The sequence below is a fragment of the Aristolochia californica genome, unplaced genomic scaffold (assembly GCF_029961685.1).
Source record: "Aristolochia californica isolate CCGP_79_NKW_82.1479 unplaced genomic scaffold, dmAriCali1.0.hap1 SCAF_15, whole genome shotgun sequence".
Classification (NCBI taxonomy): Eukaryota; Viridiplantae; Streptophyta; class Magnoliopsida; order Piperales; family Aristolochiaceae; genus Aristolochia; species Aristolochia californica.
In genome coordinates this window covers 19,860,583-19,886,642 of record NW_027181826.1, presented here as the reverse complement: position 1 = coordinate 19,886,642, position 26,060 = coordinate 19,860,583, and the positions used below count along the sequence as shown (strand labels likewise).

The 26,060-nt window shown below is 39.0% G+C and overlaps 2 protein-coding genes across 2 annotated transcripts; both read left to right on the top strand.

The window, feature by feature from the left end:
• The first annotated feature begins 780 nt into the window (after positions 1–780).
• On the top strand, positions 781–9,917 carry LOC137951953 (plant UBX domain-containing protein 4-like). Its single transcript, XM_068798956.1, has 4 exons — positions 781–1,027; positions 3,297–3,597; positions 9,242–9,337; positions 9,427–9,917. The coding sequence occupies exons 1-4, from the start codon at positions 879–881 to the stop codon at positions 9,808–9,810; spliced, it is 930 nt and encodes a 309-aa protein (XP_068655057.1). The 5' UTR covers positions 781–878; the 3' UTR covers positions 9,811–9,917.
• A 10,233-nt stretch (positions 9,918–20,150) lies between these two features.
• On the top strand, positions 20,151–25,803 carry LOC137951952 (homeobox protein knotted-1-like LET6). The gene is made up of 4 exons (XM_068798954.1): positions 20,151–20,522; positions 20,976–21,216; positions 25,168–25,412; positions 25,538–25,803. The coding sequence occupies exons 1-4, from the start codon at positions 20,151–20,153 to the stop codon at positions 25,739–25,741; spliced, it is 1,062 nt and encodes a 353-aa protein (XP_068655055.1). The 3' UTR covers positions 25,742–25,803.
• The last annotated feature ends 257 nt before the right edge of the window (positions 25,804–26,060 follow it).

Below are 26,060 nucleotides of genomic sequence, written 5' to 3'. Positions count from 1 at the left end.
ACTTATTTGATAAAATAATTTTTTTATTCTATAATAGATTATAAATTGCTTGAAAATTTTATGATTGTTTATCATTGTATGTAAATAAGATAATTATAAATATAATCCATAATAAAAATAAAATTATTTTTATTTAATAAAAAATATATTATCACTTAAAATAAATTCAAATAATTACTCATTTAATTTATTTTTATTAATATAAATAATTTAGTTATGTAAAATAAATTTCAATTGAATTCTAAATTATTTTTAAGATTCTAATTTATGTTATCAAATTAGAAAATATTTTATAACCAAAGTAACTAAATAAAAATATTTATAATTTATAATGACTTATAATAGCATAAACACCCCCTTTTTCTTAGTTATTTTAATCATAAACCACTTATCATACTACATTAATAAAAAATAATATTTTATAAAAAATAATATTTTATAAAAATAACTCACTCTGAGATTTACTTTTACTTTCTTTTCCCTAACAGAATCTACTTTCTAAATGCACTAACCTGACAATTATTTTCTTTTCCATGCCGCAAGGAATCAGACTTTCGAGCTTTATAATAAGGCCAGTCAGCGGCCAGAAACCCAAACCCGATTTTAATATGGACGGTTGCTGTGGCGTCGAAGAGCAGGAAAAGCTGGTTGAGGCATTCCTGGGCATCACATCTACGTCCAGGGAAGAAGCCGTGTTCTTCCTGGAGAGCTACAACTGGCAAATTGACGCTGCTGTCCACTCCTACTTTGAGAACAACTCGGTCCCTTCCTCCCCCTCTCACGACGCTGTGTCTCCGTCACTGCCTTGTCCATCGCCATTACCTGCCGAAGCTCCATCGCCTCTCCCCCCTTCTCATCATCCTACTCCAGGGAAACCCATGTCGTCTTCTTCTTCTTCCAGGGGTAAAAAAGCTGCGAGACCTGCCGGAGGGATTCGTACTCTTGCGGATCTCAACCGACGGGCGGGCCCCGGCTCTGACAGCGATTCCGATGGACCGCCTGAGTACTATACCGGTGGAGAAAAGAGGTCATTTTGGAACCTTTTCTTACTAGTTGCAATTTTTTCTGGTAAACGTTTCTTGAGAATTTGAAGGGTTTTGGGTATCCATTCGAAAAGAATTATAATTCTTATTTTTCTGTTCTCTTAACTGTCTATCTGATCTTCCTCGTTATATATGGAACATCTTAGGAGTTCGTCTAATGTTATCGAATGGATTCTCGTCCTGGTGGCTCTTGGAAAAGAACTATGGACGGGGAAATTCTAAAATTTATTTTCTTTGCTTGTATTTACTTAGAAACTTCATGTCATTTAAAAAGTTACGTGCTTTAGTAATCTTTCATTTCCCATTTGCGTAAACTTTAATATTATTCTTTCTGACATTTTGCTCCTGTTGAATTTTGTTTTCCCATTTGGGTAAATCCTTCTGTATAAGCTTATTCGTAGGATTAAATATTACAGAGAGAATGGATCTATCCATCTGTATTGGACTTCTTATTTGCATAAATGGATTTATCTTGCGTTCAGCCATTTATGAATTTTCAGATATTGCGTTCAGCCATTTATGAATTTTCAGATACAAGTTTCAACCTGCTCGATGTAACGGTTGCCAAGTATAGTTTCCAAGAAACTTTTAATGTCTAAGAAATTCTTCCCCTGGTGAATTAGGTTGTGGTAGATACTTGTTCACATGCTTCATAGCCGGATAATTTTTGAAGCTTTAAACATACAGATTGAAAGCTTAAATTATCATAAAGTCCATGTTCAAAAATAGAAAAAATGTATATTGTAAAATCATCCTCTGTCAGAATTCTTTTCTGTCTTATGTAGTTTTAATTTTCATTATTCATGGTTTGGATTTGATTTGACAAATGGAGTTGTTTGGATTTGGTTTGACAAATGGAGTTGTAATAGCTCAATAAATACTATGATTGTATGCTTCTAATTATTTTTCGTCTTTCTGTTCATTTAGCAATGCATGCAGATAAAGGAGGTTGTTAAAATCTGTGTAAGGGTGTTTTAGTTATTTTTAGTTTTAGTATATACAACTGGAGTTAATTATAAGCTATATGTCATGTTAGGAACCTATGGTTCAACTTTGGTTAAATTCTGAGTTATATTCATGAAGTTATGTGAGTTGAGGTTATAAGGGATATTATTGTAATCTAACAGATGCAATCACTTAAGTGAATAAAATAGAAAGTGAGGCAAAAGCCTCCAAAGAGTGCTGCTCATGTACTCTTCTCTCCCTCTCTTTGTCTCCCTCTCTTTTTGTTCCTTCTTCACCTATCTTCTCCTTCTCGAGCATATCTTTTTACAGTGGTCAAAAGGGCTTAGTATTTCTTCTTTGCTTGGAACCACTATATTGGGCGTCTTCAATCGCCTTTTGTGCTTAGATATGTCTTCAATCACCTTTTGTGCTTAGATATGTCTTCCTTCTTTTCTTTTGTTAAAAAAATCTCTGCTCACCAAATTTTGCCACTACTATATTGTAAGCTTATGCTCATTAGCAAACCTATTTATGTTTTAACAGTTATTGTCTACATTTAACCATCACTTCTAATGGTAGATTGCAATGGTTACTAAATTGTTGGATTATTTGCATTGAAGAATGATTATTTTCTAACAATTGTTGCACAATGTTCAAGACCCATGTGGTGTAATTTTTTTATTTTTTTCCTCTTTACATTAATTTTTTGCTCATATTTTCTTTAATTTATCTGAGTGGCTAAGTAGTTAAACTTTTGTTTTTTAGAGTTTTTTCCCTTTCTCTCTCTTTCTCTCTCTCTCTCTCTCTCTTTCTCTCGAGGAAGAAATAGAATATTCCTAGGTTTTGTTAAGTTGATTGATCTATAGCAATTATGCAACTGGTTCTTCCAGCATTAGGCTGTGTGAGGTTCACCTTTTGACCAGAAGCACATTGTTCAGTGTTCTTTTCCAGGTAGAAAACAGTTTAAGAGTAATAACAATGATTTTTTTTTTACTATGTACATTTGGCAGAAATTTATGCAATCATTGTTTACAGCTATCTGAGCTGCATGGTATAGACTTAAACCCTGTGGTGCGGCTGTTTCTTTCAGGAAAGGATCTGACCATGGGATAAAAGCATCTTCTGATTGCTTTTTCAAATTATTTTACAGCTAAAAAATACATTTCTTCCTTGATTTTTCTTTGTTTCTCCATGATTATTGGTAAGACCCTTCCATTAGATAAAATACTCTGATAGTCAGTTGATGTCTGAGTACTCGAGGAAGTCCTACTATTTTTATATTCATTATTATTATTATTATTTTTCCAGTGGAATGATTGTCCAGGACCCAACTAAAGGAGGTGACAGTGGTAATGATGTTGATTTTATATTTGATCAAGCAAGGCAGCTGGGGGCCATGGAGGGACCTATTGACCCTGTCCATCCGAGTTCAGGCTCGAGAAGTTTTACTGGTAGAGGTAGACTACTTTCAGGTGAGACTGTTTCTGCTCCTCAGCCACAGGAGCCTGATGTTGTCGTTCACAATATTGTTTTCTGGAGGAATGGGTTTACAGTGAATGATGGGCCTCTGAGGAGGTTAGATGATCCTGAGAATGCTTCATTTTTGGAGGTAATAGTTTTTCTGATTTGACTGTTAAAATAATATTCTGATTTAATTTTTGCCTTAAAAAAAGTTCTTACTTAAATTTGTGGTCAGTTCATGTTTACCATGAACTCTTTCATTAAAGATATTGATCTAATTTTGTTCTTTCTTCTCTTAAAAGCACATCATCCTGGATCTAATCTTTTTAGTAAGTGTGAAAATGCATATGTCCAGTCATATATATATTTAAAGGCCAAAGACAAAATTCTCAAAGCTAAGAAGGGAGCTGCCTGACAGCATAAGATTGAAGGTTAACTACTTCCTGAGTTGGATTCAGCTATACTATTAGCTGATTGAGGAACATGATTCCTACTAGATACACCAGCAAAAGCAAGTTGAATCTTGTGAAGATTATGCCTGTGATGCCATGATGGATCCAATTCTTCTTTACACCAATCAAGCAACATTTCAGAGTCATTCTTTATGCATAAGGAGTCATTTATGGCCTTTTAACAAGAAAGAGTTAGTATCTCTCTCTGCCTCGGGAGCTCTATTAATAGAATCCTTTTTTCTCTTTGTTATAAAAGAAGAGCTATTAATGGAAGAGATTAAAAATTTGATGCCATGAAGCTAGGCTTGATGCTCTGCAGAAATAGAATATGAGATGCCGAGCGTTTCAAGAACCTTTGTCAAAAGATCTTGAGATTCAGTTCTATTTAGCTAGAGGAAGACTATGAAAGAGGGAGAAGATGGTGCAGGATCTGGGTTTGGGCGTTTGAGTGTTTGCTGGACATAAAGATAGAAAATACACGTAAAATGGGGAACCTAATGACCCTTCCACATATCCTCTATTTTTACAAGCTTACTTATATAATGGGGCCCAAACACTGGACACACCCCATACATTGATTAGGGTTTACCCTATTTCTTTAAATGACCAGCAAGCCCTTGTGCCCCCCACTGGTTATATTTCAAATGACATATGTAACTCACCTTACTAATTAAAAGAACACAAATGTTTAATGTTCTACCCCTTGTACAATTAAACCTTGTTATCAAGGTTCAATATTCAGGATAAATCGTCTTCTGAGACCGATGTGGCATCTTCTGGTGGTAGTTCACCCACTACTCTCACACTTCTCTTTGAAGGTGGTTTACATGATGGACTTGGAGGATCCTCTTGATAGGCACAAGCCTGGGTAGAAGGACTCCATCACTAGAAATGATTAAGACTCTTATTTTTTTTGAGAAAGGCAAATTTTATTCAGGGCACAAAGCCAACAAAAGGTGGTTTGCACTCTTATGGCTGTGTCCTTTGTGCTGATGTGACACTTCAGTTGCAAAACATGAAAGACTAGGTGAATGGGGGAGCCTTGATGGAGATCCAACTTATAAGCTACTTTCCCTGCTTTGGCAACAATCTTCTAGGGTTCATAAAATTGACTGGTTAATCTCTGATTTCTTCCAGTCATATTGAAACTCTATCAATACGATTGCAACTTCTTGTATATCCACTCTCCCACTTGACATTCCTTGTCTGTATGAAGCAGATTATATTGCTTCTTTCATACAGTTTTGTGCTGTGTTTCTTATGTGCTGTAACACCTCATCTTGTTGTAAGAGTTGTCTTTTGAGGTAGTGTACAAGTGTGCTTCCCACAACATATGTGAGCAACGATGAGGGCTGTCAGCCACACAACGCTTGGAATGAGTGGCACTTGAGAGCTTTGTGATGAGCTAGGTTTAGGCATATTGGAAGTACCAGAGCCCAATCTTTCGACTTTTTTTTTTTTTTTTTTAAGAAGGATGTAAAAACTATTATAAAAGAGGGAGAGAGTATACAAACCTAACTAAGGGGCCTTCCTCCACAACAAGGTGTTGGAGTGAAACACCCAGCTTAGCCCCAATCTGTTGACTTATCACCTGCAAAACAATGAAAGTAAGTCTTGAGGCATTGATTGGATACCTTAGTGTGGCTATCCATGTGAAGATGGTAGGTTGTACTCATGCTTGATGTTATGCCTTGCAAAATAAAGAACTCCCTTCGGAAGTTGCTGAGGACCCCATCTCTGTTTGAGACAATGCTGTGTAGCATCCTGTGATACTTGGTATTGTGCACAAACACTTCAGCAATTGTGTTTGCTGTGTAAGGTTTACACAGAGAACGAAAGTGTGCGTATTTGCTGAGTCGATCCACCGCAACTTGTACTGATGATTTTCCGTGAGATTTGGTAGGTTCTTTATAAAGTCCATCACGATGTTCTCCAAATTCTCCAAAACTAAGTTTTGGATTAGCAAGGGCTGCCAAAATCCGGAAGGAGACATCATTTCATACTTGCTATAATGGCATATGTTGCCCTCAACCATAAAGTTTCATATTACCTTTTTTCCTCTTCCAAAAGAATGCGGGCTCCAACTGCATATACATACTGAAAAAACCCTGTCTTGTGCGAGGTGTGTTTTGAAACTCCACCAAAAGTGTTGTAATGATTGGTTCAATTTAAGGGGCCAAAATATTACCTTTATAAAGTACTAGAATTGTGTCATTCTTACCTTGAGTTAGCTTCTTCACCTTGACAATCATGTGGTGAAGTTTCAGGTCTTGTACATATGTTTTGTTCATGTCATGAAATAACATTGAAATGGGAGTAAACACCAAGGAAAGGCAGGCTGGTCATACCTTCAAGATTATGTATTGGCTGCTGTACTTTTTTTTCTCTTGTTGTATACGATTTCGTAATGATAGTCTAGAAGTTCCATCAACAACTTTTGCTGCAAGGAGTGACTATGCATCACTAGAGCAAATATTCAACCAAGTATTGCCCGTCTGAGTTTTTTAATTATTATTTGAAGAGGCAAGATTTTAGTAAAACACAAAAAATGGCTACATAACGACAAGGAGCCAAGCTACAAATGGAACTAAATGACATTACAAAACTTCTTCGATGATAATCACCATTTCAGACTGGGACTGAACCATCTTAGCATTCTGATCTGACAAAAAGATTGGCCTTGCAAAGAATGTGAACCCTATCAATCACCACGGAATCCGATATAGCCTCGATCTGGAAAACTCCACACAGACCTCCAAGCATACTTGTTGTTCTTCCTTGTTCAAATAGATTACAAATATATAGTCGCCCTTGATAGTGATAGGATCATTAAAAAAAAAGAATCTCTTATAAATTTTGAGCCCATTCAGCAAGTAGGGGTGGGCATCGGGTCGGGTTTGAGTTTTTAATTTCACCCCACGGATTGGGAAAAAAAACATTGGGTTTCGGGTCGGAGACGGGTTTTCCCAAACCCGACTTGAACCTAACCCATGGATGAGACAGAAATATCAAACGGTATTGAGACGGGTCGGGTTTACGGGGATGGGGTGGGGATGGGTCGGATTTATGGGAACAGAGGGGGGTTACTCTCCGGCCAAAGGTGCCATAGAATTGCTGTACCTGTCATGTGCCATAAGAGGGTACCCATTCTGGGCAGCTGAATGAAAGAAGAGAGGATATAGAATTCTGACAGGGTGCTGGGCATGCAGAGATCGATACCAAGGCTTCTCAAGAAGGAGGTCAAACACTTCCACATGAAAGGATGAAGCAATAAGCAATCAATACCTGTAGCATCACACTTAATTATAAAGAGCTTGGAGAAATCGGGTAAGGCAAGTACCTGTGGAGTCGTCTTGCAATTCTTCAAGTTTCAATGGCTGTCATGGCCTCTTTCGACCACTGAAACATGTTTTTCTTAAGGTGATGTATATGTGGGTGGCATATATGAGCATAGTTTTTGACAAATCAATTTTAGTAACTTGTTAACCTTAGAAACTCTTGTAGTTGTTATTCAGTCTAGGTTAGGATAATGCCACAATTATTACAGAAATAAAGTTGAAGAATAAGGCTGGAATATGATTAACCCAGCCACAGCTGTTTTCAAGTTCCAAGGGAAGAACTTGAATCTGCAAGTGTTGTTTTGTTGCTAGCATTAGCTAGCATATCAAAAGAAAACCACTAAGCAATTATTCTTGGTAAAAAGAATGAGAAACAATGGTGCTTTAGCAACCAAAAGAAATCTCATATTGATACTTAAAAAACTGATTCAAAGTTACAGCAGATTCACATATTTATAGACTCTAAAACATCCTTGGACTTACCAAAATAAGTTAATCGACCATAATATAACTTTTTTAGGGTTGAAATTTCTGTTTACAATTGACTATTGACTTACTAAATTTGAAACCAGTTGCTAAGAAATAGTTCCAACACTATCTTAAATGAAAGCTACTAAAAATGAACTTAGTTTGTGCTTTTCCTTAATTGACTATAAAAATAGAAATGTTTTTTTTTTTTTTTAAAAAAGTATGCCTTCTTCATTTGTAGTCAATTTAGGAGAAATGCTAACTCACTATTTTCGTAGGAAATTTGCTATGAACTAATGAAAGCAGAAACCTGCTGACTTTCCCTATATAGGGAGTACCAAAACAGCATATAAAAAAACTGCTGTCTTTTAGCCTTCCTTTTTCCTTTTTATTTCCTTCTTTCATAAACCTTCAGTGGTTTAGGATGGCCTATTTTGTCTTCATAGTTTTTAGCAATTTTTTCAACATTAGAGCTATGTGCTATGTCAATTTTTGACCATTGCACAGTACTTTTTTTCTTTTTTTTTATAAGGTGGTTAGGGGGCAGCATATAAGAGTTTTATATGGCCTTTGACAAATCGATGGTAGTCATCCATCAATCTTAGAAATTCACGTAGTTGTTATAGAGTCTTAAGTTGAGGCCACTTGATAATGGTGTGATCTTCTCTAGGGTGGGTGCCACCACCTTGGAAATAACCTGCTCTTAAGTAATTCACCGTAGGCTGCTCGATGGTACACTTTGTCATCTTTAGAAACTACTGGTTCTCAACACCTGAAAAACAACAGCCAAAGGCTTTACATGTGTTTAGACTGAGTAGCTTTAGATGAGGATATCTTCGCAGAAAATCAGCACAGACTTTTTCAAGAATGGCCTTAAAATGTCATAGGGGAATCAATCTACTTGAACAACTTCACCACAAACTTGTTGAGGTTGTCATGAGCCTGAAAGCTGTTGTTTCAGTGCTCCCTCATTTGTTTTGATTTGATGATAATGAGATGTCAAATTTGGTTTGGAGAAGTCACACACCCCATGATGTTCATCAAGTAACTTATCACTTAGTTGAATGTGGTACTTACTTTAATAGTGATGTTATTGAGTGTTCGGTATTTGGCACAAAATCACCATGGTGCATCCTTCTTTTTCATGAGCAAGACTGGGCAAGAATTGGGGTTTTGTCTCGTTCTTATGATCCCCTCAAGTAGCATTTCTCTCACCATTTTTTTTGTTTTAGCTTTCTAAACATACGACATTTGTTGGGTCAGCTCCCAATTTGACTGACATACAGCAATCATGAGCATGGTATATGGTATATGGGTTTGATGCCTTTTGCCTGTTTTTTGAAGGCTGAACTGTTAATTAAGTTAGCCAAAATAAGATTGGAGGATCTATTTCATTAATATCGTGGGGTGAGTTCTTATGATGAAATCTTTCTTTGTCATTCACATATGAAAGATTGCTAGAAATCCCAAATATGTGGTTGCAAATGTTTGATGATCCTTCTGTTTTGATTTTTTGTTTTTTTGGTTTCAATAGAGCATCAGAAAGTCGGAGTGTCCGAAAGAGCTTGAACCAGCTGACAGGAAGACCGCAGTTCATGTTAATCTCATCAGGAAGGAAGAGAATCGTCCCGTCTGTCTCCTCTCTCACTAAATCTTGTCTACTAACTATATCATTTTCTCAGCTTTTACAACGTATCTTCCTCCTACTATGTTTTGCAGGAACCTGAGAAACACCAAGTTCGGTTTCAGGGGGTCGGAAGAACATTAGGTGGAGGTTCCACTTCTGATCAGATACCTGCCAATCAAACCGCTGCTTCGATTCCTACGGATGCTCCCGCACCATCTCTCGGCCTTGTTGTGGATGACACAAAGCCATCAACTTCAATCCAGCTGAGGTTGGCTGATGGTACCCGAATGGTTGCTCGTTTCAACTATCATCACACTTTGGCAGACATCCGTGCATTCATTGATGCCTCGAGGCCTGGTGGTTCGAGAGGGTATCAGTTGCAGACAGTGGGATTTCCACCCAAGCAACTCGCGGATTCTAGCCAGACCATCGAGCAAGCAGGCCTTGCAAATTCAGTTGTAATTCAGAAGCTGTAAACTGTCATTTCCTTTCCAAAGGTATCTGTAGTAAACTGAATTCGATTGGACAGACGTGGAGGATGAAAATATAAAGATTGATTCATTTGGCCTCCTCGAGGTGATAACTACGCGTGGTAGATGTGGCAGGCTCTGGTGACTCGACGTGTTCTTCTCTCCGTTTTTCTTCATCCACGTTGCCTGCAAATCTGCTAATTTTTACCAATAAATACACATGCCGTGTTCTCCATCATCTCAACTATGCTCGTAGACGATCCCAGGTTTTTTTTTTCTTCCTTTTCTGTCGAGATAGAAACTAAAAGAGATGATCACTTGTCTAGCTCGAGCCAAAGCACGTTCCTCTCTGTTAAGGCCGGAGGCAGCAGCGACGTGTCTTCCTCTTCAGCAAATTGTCAAGGTAAGATGCGTCCAGTGATTCTTTTAATTCTCTGTACGTTTCCGATCAAATCTGTCTTCGTGCAATAGTTCCCATCGTGCCTTATGCATCAGGGATACAGCCAGAAGAGAGAGAGCGGCGATGGAGTTTTCGAGAAAGCAAGGACGACAGCAGAAGAGTTCAGTAGGCAAGCGAAAGAGAAGGGCGAGCGAGTAAGGGAAGAGGTGGAGGAGGCTTGGGAGGAGGGTCTCAAGGAAGAGGCAACAGAAGTAGAAACTGGAGACTCGAGCAAAAAGGGCAAAGACGAGTTGAAGGAGACTGTAGAAAAAGATAACTACGATAAGATTGGGAAGGAGAAGTAATGGTTGGGTTGTTTGTAAGGGAAAATAGTCATTCTCCCCTGATCATTTTGTGTTTTTGATGGAGCAACGTAACAGAAATAAGATGTGCCATTGATTACAAGAAAATATTAGCAACTAATTAAAAGAAGCATATTGAAGGTGGGTTCATGGCTTCTCATTTTATCAAAGATATTATATGAAAATTATTTATTTAAGAGAGATAGAATTCAAGTCTTGTCATGAAGGGAACATAAACCTAAATTAGAACACTTGATAGTTTAAATAATGCACATGGATCAATGATCACATATCAAAATTGGATGGTCAAATCATTGAAATTTTGTCAAGTCAACGGTTAAAATCATAGTTTTAGATTTTATTATTAAAATTAGAATCCAAACTATGTTGAGATAAAGATTATCATTGCGCATTGCGCATGGCAAGAGATCATTACCTAAGCAAAGGAAGCGACACAAGGTCAACACATAGTACCTTTAAAACAGGACAAATAAGGTGAGAGAGAGGAGAAAAAAATAGGTGGTTACCACCTACACTTTCGCTTATAAATATAATTTAGAGAAAGAAAAAAAAACTCTCTGACCCTACCTAGTTGCCAAACTTTAAGTCTCACTTACAGATTTGTCCAAATTTTGCAGTAAAGATAACAACAAACAATCATCTTTGTCACTACTTTATCATCCTTAGATCCACCTCATGTAATATAGGATCAAATCTTCTCTACAAGATCCGCCTCATGTAATATAGGATCAAATCTTCTCTAAAAATGCCAATATTGGGGCTAGTTGTAAAGTCAAATTCAATCATTAGACTATGCAAAGTTTTAATTGAGTTCGTGAGTGGAGATTGAATAAGATAAGTGATCGATTTTTTCTTACTTTGTGATTATTATAATTTATTTGTATTTAAAATCATTTATGTTAGTTTTGATTTGTGCTTGTAAGTTTTTCCCTCTAGGAATGTAAAAATGTTTGATTGTTTTAATAGATTGTGATTAAGAGATAGAACAAAGAAGATGATTGTTATACTTTTTCTTTATGTTCTTGTTGGGATCATTATCATATAGAGAGAGGGAGAGAAAGAGAAAAATAATGTGTTTGTGTTTAAGGATCAAAAGTTGAAGACACATCAAGTAAAAAAAAATTGAAAATTGAAAATTGAAATCGCAATAATCACATATTTTTTAAACCCCGTTTGTTTCGTTTGATCTTGAGTTGATCGGAACCCGGTGATGATAACTAGGAATGAAAATTTTATAGAACTCTATCATGATTCATGACTCATCGTCACGTACGGTTACAGTCATGCAGAGATCAGGTGACGAGCATCAAGAGTAGGGTTTCGAGCTCGGACGCATCCCCGAGTTATTACGCTGCTCTGACGTCAATCTTCTCCTCTTCCTCGAGTTTTGCAGCGTCGACCTGCGCTCCCTCCTTGTACGTTCCTTCTCTCTCCCGTAGACGGAACCCATATCCCAAAACGAATGAAACTCCTATTTTTATTTCTTTTACTTGTCAGAGAGCAGAGCCTGCATCGAACTGAACCAGCTTGAAGTTGACCGCCGGGGAGCAAGAGAAAATCGCAGAAGAAAAATGGCGAAGATAGTAAGAAGCTTAAGATTAGAACACTCAGACGAAGGGCGAAGGAATCGGTGATAAAAGGGTCGGTCTCTGAAAGTATGATTATTCGTTTTTTTTTTTGTCGAGAGAATTTTGTTGGGAATAACCCTCCAATGAAAGAAATTTTCGGCGATTTTTTTTTTCTAGTGAAAAAGCATTTCTTGGCGAAATTATTTTGTCGAGAAATAATTTCCATTAATTTCTAAAACATAATTTCCAGTTTGCTTTACTTTAGAGCAGTTTGATAGAAACCCTAGAACTCCTACTTTAATACCATATCAGATCTATGATTTTATGCTTAAAAGAGCGCAAAATTGAAGAGAATAAAAAAAAAAAATGGAAGAGAATATGAGAAAAAGTTGTAAAGGATAAGATTGAAAGCTTGTGGAAGAAAAAAGAGAGTTTTAGGGGACAAGAAGACCAAAGTTGAGTTGTATTGAGCCCTCTCTAAACACTCTTACTTATATTGATAAGTTTGGTATAAAATTGATTAAAATACTATTATACATGTGTTAGAACTTAGAATTCTATGATGTATAATCAAAGTAGAAGATGATTAAGGGTTGAGAAGAGGAAGGAGAGTTGTGGAGAGAAGGAGAAAGAGACTGGAGAATTAGGGTTGTGGCTTACTTATATCGTTAAGTTTGGTATAAAATTGATTAAAATACTATTATACCTGTGTTAGAACTTGGCATTCTATGATGTATAATCAAAGTAGAAGATGATTAAGGGTTGAGAAAAGGAAAGAGAGTTCTGGAGAGAAGGAGAAATAGACCGGAGAATTAGGGTTGTGGCTTACTTATATTGATAAGTTTGGCATAAAATTGATTAAAATACTATTACACATGTGTTAGAACTTAAATTTCTATGATGTATAATGAAGGTAGAAAAGGATAAAGGGTTAAAAAGAGGAAGGAGAGTTGGGGAGAGAAGGATGTTATGAAAAACGACAATGATAAAGTGAAATGTAAACACGCATGACATAAAATTTTACGTGGTTCAACATATTGCCTACGTCCACGGAGTTGCAGAGGATTTTATTTCTTTGTTAGAGGAACCACAATATAATTCTCACAGCAGAAACACAACTACTTGCCGTTACAGCAAGCCACATAATTCTTTGTATCTCACAAAAGCGTCGCAGCTTCACGTGATGATGAGGAGCAACAACGTCATCTTCACTGCTCGGTCGAGTCCTGAGCTTCTCTTCCGGCAATAGCGCTGAGCGGTAATGCTCACGGCGTAGAGTCCCAAGCCTCCACGACTCTCTCTTCTCCAGCAATAGCGTCGGCGTCGCTCGAGTCTTCTTGAGCCTTCTCACGGCAGCAGCAGAAAGGAGATGGAGATCTCTCTCTGCTTCTTCTCACCGGAACAACGTCGCCGAGTAGCACTGCCACTTCCGGCAACGGCGTCGCCCATGAGTGCTCCCTCTTCCGGTCCCGAGAGTCTCTCCTGAATAAACCTCCACTCTTTGCCTCTTCCGGCCATGGCGACGCAGTCCTCTACTCAACCGCAGCCGTGTCACAACTTCACAACTCTTTGCCTCTTCCGGCAACCGAGTCGTCCTTGAGAGAATCTCAAGGTGTATCTCACATCGGCACATCCCGTGACCCCATACAGAGGTCCTCCTACAAATATATCTTTCGCCGCGTCGTCTCTTTAAGTGCCGAAGAAGTTCCACTGCCGAGAGACTCTGTTGCCACAACGTCTCTGTTTCAGCAACAGAGTCGAAGACCTCCTGCCGAGAGATGTTCGTACACATGTTTCTAACAGAAGAAGTATGTGCTGAGATAAATTCCTGTGTTTCAGGGAAACACGAAAAACGGAAGAGAATGCCCCTTGGTCCCACATCTCTGATGGTGGCCCCTACTTGCGTGTTGTGGACCAAACTCCGCCACTAAAAAATTCTCCCACTTGGAGACTGGTACACCAACTGCATCGTCTTCTTCCTCAAACATGATATCCTCCACCTCTGCAAGTCATTGCGCCTGTCTTCATGCTAGAAGACCCTTTGTCAACATATCAACATGGTTCTTCCCTTGTGGAAGTTTTGTCAACTCCCATGTCTGATTCCCTAACAGGGAATCCATCTCATCTTTCATGGCCAGCTCCCACTTGCTAGAATATTCATCTTGCAAGGTTTCTTTGTAACTTTGCGGTTCTCCACCATTTGTAAACAAAATATAATTCAAAGTAGGTGAGAAACGATGTGGAGGACGAATAGTCCTAACTGACCTGCGAACTGCATCTGCAGGAGTAGACGACTCTGAATCTGACTACAGAATAATAGGAATGGGTGCATTGGACCCACTCTTCCTGTCACTCGCATCTCTGCATTGCACTGTGGCCTCAGGTAGGTCATCCGATCTGACAAACTCGGACTCCTGAGGAGCTGCTTCAACAACTATACTGGATTTGTCCTTGTACACAATCTTCTCATTGAAGATCACATTCCTGCTTTTTATAATCTTCCAACCCTGATCATCCCAGAAACGATAGTCAAATACCTCGTCTCCATAGCCAATGAAATAACATTTCTTTGACTTAGCCTCAAGCTTATTACGAGCATCAAAATCAACAAGAACATAAAAAAGACAACTAAAAAGTTTAAGGTGAGAAAATTTGACGACTTTCCCGCTCCAGTCTTCCTCAGGCAATCCACAATCCAATGGAACTGATGACCCTCTGTTTATCAAGTAGACTGCAGTGCTGACTACATCTGCCCAGAAAGTAGGTGGTAATCCAGCATGCAGCCTCATGTATCTAGCACGCTCATTTATGGTTTTGTTCATACGTTCAACAACTCCATTTTGTTGTGGTGTCCTAGGAATGGTCTTCTTCATTCTGATACCCTGAGCTGCACAGTATTCTTTGAACCCGCCATCAATGTACTCACCACCATTATCAGACCTCAAACATTTCAGTTTCAAGCTTATCTCTGTCTCAACCATGGCCTTCCAAATTTTGAACACATTAAATACATAGGATTTATGCTTCCAAAAATAAACTCATACCTTCCTACTATGATCATCAATGAATGTGACATAGTATCGAGAACCTCCAAGGGATGCCATTGGGGAAGGTCCCTACACATCTGTGTGCACAAGGTCCATTTTTTCTTTCTTCAATGTTTTGCCACCTTTAAAAAAACTGACCTTCTTCTGTTTCCGCAGAATGCAACTCTCACACATACTGAGATCAACTGATTTCAGTTCTGGTAGCTTGCCTCTGGACAACAGTTCTTTCATGCTCATCTGACTTATATGGCCAAGCCTGCAATGCCACAAATTTGTTGTGTTTTCTACAACGGTAGTAGCAATAGTGTTCTTCAAACCAGTAGTCGAATAGAGAGTACCAATTTTCTTACCCCGAGCCAGTACCAATGCCCCTTTGGTTACCTTCCAGGTGCTATTTGAGAACACCACTGAATGACCACAATTATCAAACTATCCAACAGAAATGAGGTTCTTCTTCAACTCGGGAATGTGCCTAACCTTTTTCAAGGTCCATTTGTTCTTGTTAGGGAGTACAATGTCAATGTCTCCCATCCCCACCATGTGCAAAACCTCTCCATCAGCCAGATACACCTTCCCAAAATCACTTGCAACATAGTTTTGCATTATCTCTAGAAGGTAAGATGTATGGAAGGAAGCCCCTGAATCCAGTATCCTGTCATCAACTGGACTATGAACTGCAAGCAATAGTGCATCTTGTACTTCGTCAGTTACTACATTAGCACTATCATTCTCGATCTTCTTAGAGTTTCTATAGTTCATTTTTATGTGGCCAACTTTTTCACAATTCCAACAAATTGTCTACTGACCAGGGCTTGACTTGTTCTTGCCCCGGTTGTTTGATTTTGATTTGCCTCTGTTTGAGTTCCTGTCATGTGATTTCCCCCGAGAATCAACTTTCAATGCTGAACTCGAACATGAGGTCTCGCCTGAAACCTCTTGCGCACTTCCTTAGCCAAAATCAAATCACTAACATCATCATATTTCAATTTTGATTTACCGACAGAATTACTGACAACCATTCTCATGGCTTCCCAACTATTTGGCAATGAAGCCAAAAGTATCGGTGCATTATCTCATCATCAAATTCAATTTCAATAGACGACAATTGGTTTGTGATAGTATTAAAATCATTTGGATGTTGTGCAACAAGCATACCATCTGCCATATTCAAATTGAATAATTTTTTCATCAAATAAACTTTGTTATTCGTTGAAGGCTTTTCGTATATACCAGACAAAGCCTCCATGAGATTCGCAATCGTCTTCACCGTGCTGATGTTGTGTGCAACGGATCTCGACAGGGTTAACCTAATAATCCCCAGAACCTGTCTATCCAACAGATTCCATCAGTCTCCTTCAATTTTTCAGGTTTCTTCCCCAACAGTGGAAGATGGAGTTTCTTCCCATAGAGGTAGTCCTTTATCTGCATCCTCCAGTATCCAAAGTCCGTGTTATCGAACTTTTCGATCCCTGATACCTTCACTTTGTCTCCCGTCATCGTTTTCCCTCAGATCCAATCCTTAGCTCTGATACCAGTTGATATTAAAAACGACGATGATAAAGTGAAATGTAAACACGTACGACACAAAAATTTACGTGGTTTAGCAAATTGTCTACGTCCACAGAGTTACAAAGGATTTTATTTCTTCGTTAGAGGAACCACAATATAATTTCTCACAACAGAAACACAACTACTTGCCGTTACAGCAAGCCACAGAGTTCTCTGTATCACACGGCAGTGTACCAGCTTCACGCAATAGTGAGGAACAACAACGTCGTCTTCACTGCTTGGTCGAGTCCCGAGCTTATCTTCCAACAACAACGCCGAGCGGCAGTGCTCACGGCGCAGAGTCTCGAGCCTCCACGGCTCTCTCTTCTCCGGCAACAGTGTCAGCGTCGCTCGTGTCTTCTCGAGCCTTCTCACAGCAGTAGCAGAAAGGAGATGGAGATCTCTCTCTGCTTCTTCTCACCGAAACAACGTCGCCCAATAGCACTCCCTCTTTCGGCAACGAAGTCACCCGTGAGTGCTCCTTCTTCTGGTCGCGTGAGTCTCTCCCGAATAAACCTCCACTCTCTGCCTCTTCCGGCAACTGAGTCGTCCTGGCAAGAGTCTCACGGTGTATCTCACATCGGCACACCCCGTGACCTCGTACAGAGGTCCCCCTACAAATATATCTTTCGCCACGTCATCTCTTTAAGTGACGAAGAAGTTCCCCTGCCGAGAGACTCTGTTTGCACAATGTCTCTGTTTCGGCAACTGAGTCGAAGACCTCCCGCCAAGAGATGTTCGCACACACATTTCTAACGGAAGAAGTATGTGCTTAGATAACTTCCCATGTTTCAGGGAAACACGAAAAACAGAAGAGAATGCTCCTTGGGCCCACTTCTCTGATGGTGGCCCCTACTCGAGTGTTGTGGACCAGACTCCACCACTCAACAAAGGGGAAAGAGACAAGAGAATTAGGGTTGTAGACTTGGTCCAAACCCTCCCCCTTAAACTCTTTTTATAAACGGTAAAAATATCAATATTATAATTATATCCTTCGTCTTAGTAAGAGTAAAGAAAGACAAAAAATATAAACATATTACATTAATGATACCATAATTACATCATATTTTCTAACAACATGATTAGTGAATAAAGTATTATGAAATACTTAGTAATTACAAGCTATGCTACTAAGGTAACATGATTCATCTCAACACCAAAATAGATGGATATTATAAAGCTTAGAAGGGAAAAAATATCGATCACACAACTTCCAAGAGATCGAATCGATCTTTGAGGTGAGTTTTGAAGGTAGCTCTAGAGGGCTCATGGTTTTTTCAAGGCAACAATATCTCTAGAAGTCTTTGAATCGTTTCTTTCATGCTTCGATTCGCCTCTTGGTTATCAATTTCTTCCTCTAAAATGATGACGGCTTTGCGAAAAAGGTTTTAGCCACAGAGATTTCTTATTTGGGAACGACGACTCTGTACAAAGTGGCCATCTCTCGAAGGGATTTCAATTTCCACGTCGGTGAGTGTTGCAAATGAAACGACGGAGGAAATTGTCTATGAACTACCACGAAGTTCCATGTACACCTTAAATCTTTAATGGCAGACACTGTAGGAAAGTACGCCTTATCGGAAACTGTCGACTGGCACTTTCCGAAGCCCATTGCATTCTATCTTAAAAATCGAAACATCCATCTTCCCGTAAAAGGAAGCAGGCATATGAGAAGACATGACATGCTTCATATCTTCTTCTTTGCCGAGTTACTGCTCTCTCTCAGTGGGCAGCAGTAGTTTTCTTGATATGCACTTTGTTTCCGAGAAAAATACAGTAGACTCGCACAAACAGAAACAGTAAGGGAGACGAGAAAGCAGACGAAGCCAATAAAAAGGAGCTAAGATCGCACCTAGGCATCTGAGAGGATCCGTTTTGCCCCAACAAGGGCTCAATCACGGGATGGAAAGGACTGTTGTTGGCCATACTCGGAGCATGCCTTGCTCGCCATCCATTTTCCACCATTATTAGTGCATCGGATGATGGCATCTCAGCAAAGTCAGATACCGGAGACAAGAAATGACACATCTGGGAGGTTTTAGTGTATATCGCAATTCCCTTGAGAACAAGCAAAATAACCATGACAGGAGTACTTTTTTGACGGGGAAGAGCAATCAATAATGGCCGAGATTTGAGAAAGCAACGTCTTTCAAGTTTCGAGTGCAGGAAAGAAGGGCCTTAGGCCTTTGTCTCTCAGTTCACTTGAGAGTTCCGCGCTGAGTTCTGCGGCAAAAATGAAATGGCTTTCTCTCCAGATCGGTTGCTAAGCGCATTTCCCGCTGTTTCGATGGTGGTTAGGGCGCAATACAATAATCCAAGCTTGATTGAGTGAGCTGCTCACAGTCAAAGCAACAAAAAGAACCCAGTCGTGCATGGTACAACCGCGACAGAGAATCAAAAGCTGTAAAATATCTTCTTTACAGGGGGATTAGTACAGGGATTATTGTGACTGTGAAGAGGAGTCAGGAGGAGCTTTGTTAGTTTGATTCCTCGGCATTGCCTAGCGCAAAAAAAGACCAGTCTTCTGCTTTTGATTTAGGTTTGAATGAGTGCAGTTTGATCGTTAATGGGGTTTCTCTTTATCAAAATGATGACGTATTCTTTCTCCTACAGCGCCTGTGTAATCGCGAAGGAGAGACATTCGCTCTGTCCCACCACCTGTGCCAGCTTTTTAACCTGAAACCTTTTCCTCCACCGTGAAAATTTGCCGATAACAAGGAATAACAACGACACATGCATAAAGGGAGAGAAGAGAAGCTAGCAACTATACATTCTAAGGATTAAAGACAAAGAAATCTGAGACATCTATTTCCAAATCTCGCTGGGATGCTTCGGCGTAGAAATAAGAGGAACCCACCCAGAAACAGGTTTCTGGAAATAAATCGGTTATAGTAGAAAGGGAGTATTGATTGATTCACTTTGCTTGTTTTGTTTGTTTTCGTTTTTCTACAGACTAGATAGTAGCAGTGACAGCAGTAGAGGACTAGTAGTAGCACTGCGAGAAACGATGTCGAGATTTTTCATCGGGAAGGCAAGTTTGCAGCAGGGCGCAGGATAATAAGACTTGCGCTCCCTGAAAACACCGCGTGCGTTCTGCGCACCCTCCATCTCTTTCTGTCTCTCTCAGACGCCCTGGTGTTGAATGTACAGAAAGCAAAAGAGACCATTTCGCTTTCGCAAGTGCAGGTACAGGGCGACACCTCCCGTAACTGACTACATAGGATTTTCTGTAAAAAGGCAGATGCAGCACAAAGCCCGGGAGTTGGAGAAAAAGCTGAAAGAGAAAACACACGGAGATGGAAATTTCTTCTGTGTATGAATTGAGAGAGAAATAACTCGAGCTTTTGTGACTTCTTTGTGCTGTGCGAGTTGAGGAAAAGGAGTTGGAGAAGGTGAGGAATACAGAGCAAGGAAATAGGAGATGGAGGGTGGTGGCGGGTCGAACAATCCCTGCCTGATGGGTGGTTTTGGAGATGGAAGTCATGGTCTCTCTTCTGTTATCATGATGCCTTTGATGTCCTCTAATGCCACCTCTGACACTAGTAATCTTCTTCTTCTTCCTTCCCTTCATCCCATTCCCGCTCATACGCCTGGGAGTAACAACAATAATAACACTAGCGGCCACAATCTTCTGATCCCTCTTGTTTTAGACCAAAACAGCAGCAACCACACTGATAATGGCAACAATAACAGTTGTTATTTCATGGATAGCGAGAACTGCTCTCTAAGGGCTAAGATCCTGGCTCATCCTCACTACCCTCGTCTCGTGGCTGCATATGTCAATTGCCATAAGGTGCGTCGGCAATTCTCAGCAAACCAAATTAATTTAATTACCTCTCTCTCTCTCTCTCTCTCTCTCTCTCTCTCTCTCTCTCTATCTCCCTCTTGTAACTGTGGCTTCCTAACATTAGTGAAAGGAAACCGGCTGTCTTCTTCTTCTTCTTCTTCCTCTTCTTTCTCCTCTCTCTTTCCTTGCACCGCTTTCTGCAAGTGATAAAAAACAGTGAGTTTCGGAAAAAAAAAAAAAAGGGAGAGAGAGAGAGAGAAGAACGATAACCTAAGTCTCTATCTTGCTTAGTCTCCTCTTGAAATTTCTCTAGCGAAAAAGAAGCCAGCAGCCCATCCCTTAAAACTGCATAAACGACATTAAATTACAAAGGAGGGTCAGTTCTTATCTTTTGATTTCACTAGCTATGTTTCTCCATACAAGAGTGGATAACTGCAACAGTGTTCTTGAATCAGACAGGTTGGAGCACCACCAGAGGTAGTTGCGAGGCTGGAAGAGGCTTGCGCATCTGAAGAGGCAGCCGCTCGTTCTGTGACTTGCCTGGGCGAAGATCCTGCGCTCGATCAGTTCATGGAAGCCTACTGTGAAATGCTCACCAAGTACGAAGAGGAGCTTACCAAGCCCTTCAAAGAGGCCATGCTCTTCCTTTCTAGGATCGAGTGTCAGTTCAAGTCTCTGACCCTCCGATCTCCAAAATCTGGTGAAGACTAATCTTCCTCTTCTGCTTTGTCGTTCCTTCTGCTCCTTAACGCAATCTAGTGAAGAATTTGAATCGTACCCATATAATCAATCTCTGGTTGAATTTAATGCTATCTAACATTATCTCCATTAATAAAGTAATGCAAGAATCTCGGAAGCAGCTAGCCTAAGTCTAGTCTGCTTAGTACAAAGGAGGCCTGGGTTGCAGTGCTGCGCTCCCGAACACACTATGGATTTCGAAATTCAAACGAGTAAAGATCGTACATGAGCCCAGTCATTTGCTAAGATCCAACATGGTTCTTTGTTTTGTTCCTGGCTTTAAAAGTAAACATTCTTTCCCATTCCTGTATGCTTTTGGAAGTAGTTTATGGGAATGTTCAGTTTTTATTTTTTTATTATTTTTTTTTTGTCTTTTGTTTTTCATAGAACTAGAACTTGAATCAAATCTAATGTCTGAAGTTCATGTTTTACTATGGATCTTTCTGGCAACAGTTGCTGTCTGTGAATAGTTGTATCTTTCTGTTTCTGTCAATTTGAGGAACCGTTTACATATGAGCAGGTTTTAGAAGAAAAAAAGCAAGAAATATGATTTTTCTTGGAGTTTCTGAGCTATCACCCTTTTCCAAGCCTTAAGAACTGGTGTTCTTCAAGATTAAAGTTTAAAAATGTGGAACAATGGTAAAAAATCAGAAAAAAGTTGCAGTCTATCAGGTTATAGTTCTGTATGTACTGGAAAGTGACAGAAATAGGATGAATCAGATGACATATCAAACCGTTTTAAGTTTTGTCTGGTTCATGAAATGTGGGATGGATGTTTTCTTTATCTACAAGATTATTTGAGGTTGAAGAACAAATTTCTTCTGATTATTTTGGAAAATAATGGTGAAAGTTTTAGTTGGTTTAAGCTGCCTAGAGTATGTATCACCAACATTGCATTTTAGTATATGGTTTCATTTCTAGATGGTATAAACCAATTGCTTCTTGATTCTGCAAGTTCTATGAATTATGAAACTGTTTTAGAAGCTTTATCGAATTCGGAAGTTGAATTTCCTTATAAAAACAGTTGAAACTGTGAGTTTAATGTCATGAGTATTGCTGACTACATATGTAAGGGAAGTGTATGTAGTTTTCCATAAGTGATGTGGCATGCCATGTCATCAAACATGGCCACATCAGCAAATATAAATGTTGGTTGTTTTCCTTCTCCTCTTTGCTCTCATCACCTCCTGCCAACTCCCTCTATTCTTTTTTCTTTTATTATTTACTCTCATCTTTCTATTCTCTATCTCAAAACTGTTGTTTTCTGCCTAAGAGATTCACATGGCTACCTAATGGGGGAGTATAATCGCTCCTCATGCAGACAAAATGCGAAAAAATGGCTGCATGTTGGAAGGAGTACATAGAAAAAAAAGATGAAAGGAAAGAAAGGAAGATAGATGGAGGGAGGGAGGGAGAGGGAGAGGTTGTCAGTCATATAAATTGATATGACATAACCTTTGAAAAAAATGAAGCTTGTAATTGAATTTATAAGCTCTATATGGTTACTGAAGTACAACTGCTAATGAAATTGATGCTAATGAACACGAGAATTTTATGCTAGTGATGACTCGGTTCTCTGCACATTTTGGTCTTTTAGGTCTTCCTTGTTGCTGCTTTGCACATTCAATGGACATAACTAATTCTCCTAGTTTATTTCTTATGCAATCTACAATTCTGTCATGGAGAGTGCTCATACCTTTATTAAAGAAAACCTCTTGGCAGAAAGCTTTGAGAAGGAATCCTTTAATTGTTGATGCGAAACATCGTAATTGGCTCTCTTGGGCCACAGTTAAGTAATAAATGACCAATTTTATTTGATACGAACTTAAGTGTTCCCATTTTACCTTTATTGGCGAATTTTAACTTAAAATGTTCCCATCTATGCATACTTTTTTATGAATATAAAATGTGAATCGGCAAGAATTTAAGAAGTAGTAGAAAACTGTTAAGATTGACCCAACTCTTTGCTTTTCATGAGTGATGTTTCTGCATCTTTATACTGTTTTCCAACAAAAAGGATTTCAATAATTTTCTATAGACTGCCACCATAGTTACTCTTTTAAATTTTTTGGATGAAATCCTAGAGGTTTAGCTCATGGGTGAAAACCAAAAATAGAACAGAGAAAAAGGGTCTATAACAAGGTCTATAAACTACTTTTAGAATTCATGAAAGACATAAGAAATTGCTTTATATTAACTCAAGTGTTATGACAGTAGAATTTTTATTGTGAACTAAGCTTGGTGTGTAAGAAGATATTCATGCTAAGTCTCGGTACATTACCGGATTATAAAACTTAAGGGTCAGAAAGAGAGAGAGAGAGAGGGGGGACTGGTGAAAGGAAATGAGAGAAGGAAAAATGCTTTGAATTTTAAAGGCTACGTGTCTCTTATGCTTTATTTATCCATTCTTCTGTGAATGTCATGCTTAATTTATTGTGATTTGCAGGCTAATAAGAAGTGAGAGTAATTGACATCTCTTTGGTGGCTTACATGTTTTCATAAACTTCTCAAGTAATGTATGTGAGAGCTGGTCATGTTTCTTGGTTTATGTATCTTTCCTCTTCATTCAGGTGCTGTGATTGAGGAAATTCCAATTTCCTATTTGTGTAAAGCTGGTTTTCGTGTGAAACGCATAATTTGAAATTAATTATTCTTTCCATATCAACAGATTATTGTATACAACTGTTAGAGTTTCTGAAAATCATTGTAATATTGTAAAAAAACACTTTTTTTCACTTCACTATACTAGCAACTATCTGGGAAAATAAGCAGTAATTGGTTGGAGTTTTAGAATTCATAGGAACACTAAGCAAGGAGAAACAATAGATGAACTGTTCTGCAGGTGCAGATATAAATACTAACTCTAGTTTATTATCGTAGGCATTGTTTTTACTCTTGCAGCTATCAGAAGAACAAAGGTCATCGTTTTATTTTTATCGACGGAAATATGGTACTATAACTATTTACTGGATCTTTGTACATCATTACTTGGCCTAAGTACACAACAGTTCCTTTTGACTCCTCATGTGCTTTCTCCAATATATAAGCATGCAGGCATTCGTGATTGAGTGTAATTTCTGATCTTTGAAAAGTTTCATTCAGCGGTAAGTGTAAAAGGTGCTGGAAAATTTATTGGCTTTTTGGGTCAGATAAAAACTTTTTGTGTTATACTTCGATGCTCTCGCATTTTTTGAAGGGAGTGGTATAATTATCAAAATAACCATATCAATTGGGCATAGAAGTATACATTGTGAGGTTGGTGGATGAAACAGGGATGCTTTGTAGGCATTAGGTAGTAGTTCTTGGAGTAAAAGACAGTTATTCAGACGGTTCTGAATGGGTTCCTTGCTCATTTACTGATACCAGTGAAATCCTCTTCTGTTCTTGTAGTAGACCTAAATTGCAGCTGATTACCCTGTATGTTTTCTTGGATCTGTTTAGGATTACTCTTGGTCATGTCTTAGCTGGGAAGAAAATTTAAAGACACCTGTGTTTGGTTTGAGAGAGAGACACAGCTCCTGGCTGTGTTGTTGAATTTATTAGTTGTGAGGTACTGTTTCTTTTAGAATTCTTGGTAGCAACCTGAAACGAATGAATGATATCTTTTGCTCCTACTACCGTTAGTTTTTGTAATGTTTAGAACATGGTAACATCATTCATAATTAGTTCATTTGAAGCACTAATTTGCATATCCACCTTTTCATGTTAAACTGAGATTGACCAGTGAAGATCTCTACATTAGTAGCACAGAAATGGTAAATCCTATGTTCTCCTTTTCTTAAAGATGCCCCTGTAAATGCTTTGGTTGTTATTAAATTCAAATTGATTTCTAGAATCATCTAAAAAATCTAAATAATTATGCGTCAAGCTTGACAACAAGAAAGTTCTTGAGGTTCTTTGCTTGTATCATTAGGGTGTGGTGAAGCTACGGAGCGAAATGGATCATCAGAGGATGATATTGATGCGAGTGAGAGTTACATAGATCCTCAAGCAGAAGACAGAGAACTCAAGGGTCAGCTGCTTCGCAAATACAGTGGATATTTGGGAAGCCTGAAACAGGAGTTTCTGAAAAAGAGAAAGAAAGGGAAGCTGCCCAAGGAAGCGAGGCAACAGCTGCTTAACTGGTGGAGCAGGCACTACAAATGGCCTTACCCATCGGTACGAGTATTAAGTTGCTGATTCCATTTTCGATTCATGCTTCATATCTGTACCAGTGCTACTTGAATTTGTTTGTTGATAACTGAGAAAGATTTGGTATACTGTGGTGCGACTGTTGGTTCCAGGAGTCCCAGAAGATCGCCCTGGCGGAAGCCACGGGTCTGGATCAGAAGCAAATAAACAACTGGTTCATCAATCAGCGGAAACGACACTGGAAGCCTTCGGAAGAGATGCAGTTCGTGGTGATGGACACAGCTCGTCCCCATTACTACATGGGGGGAAACGGCTTGGGTCACCCTTTCTCCATGGATTGTGGCCCTGCACTTTGAAGGAACCTTCAAGCTTGCGCTTTGGCGCTGTATCATTGATATCTGAACATGAAAGATCTGTACTAGACCCTCTAGTTATTAATCATCATTGTTATTGTTGTAAATGGTACCTGGAGTCCATCCATTACTGTTTATATAGCTCTGAAAGATGATATATTCCCGACGTACTGGATATGGGCTCATTCTAAATGCGGTTTCATTCTAAATGCGGTTTCTTGAATATCGTTCTCTAACTGTGATTTCTTAGGTACAGAAGATGACGATCTTAGGTGCTTGAGGTGATGTGTTTGGTACTTGAGATCTAGTGGACAACGATGAT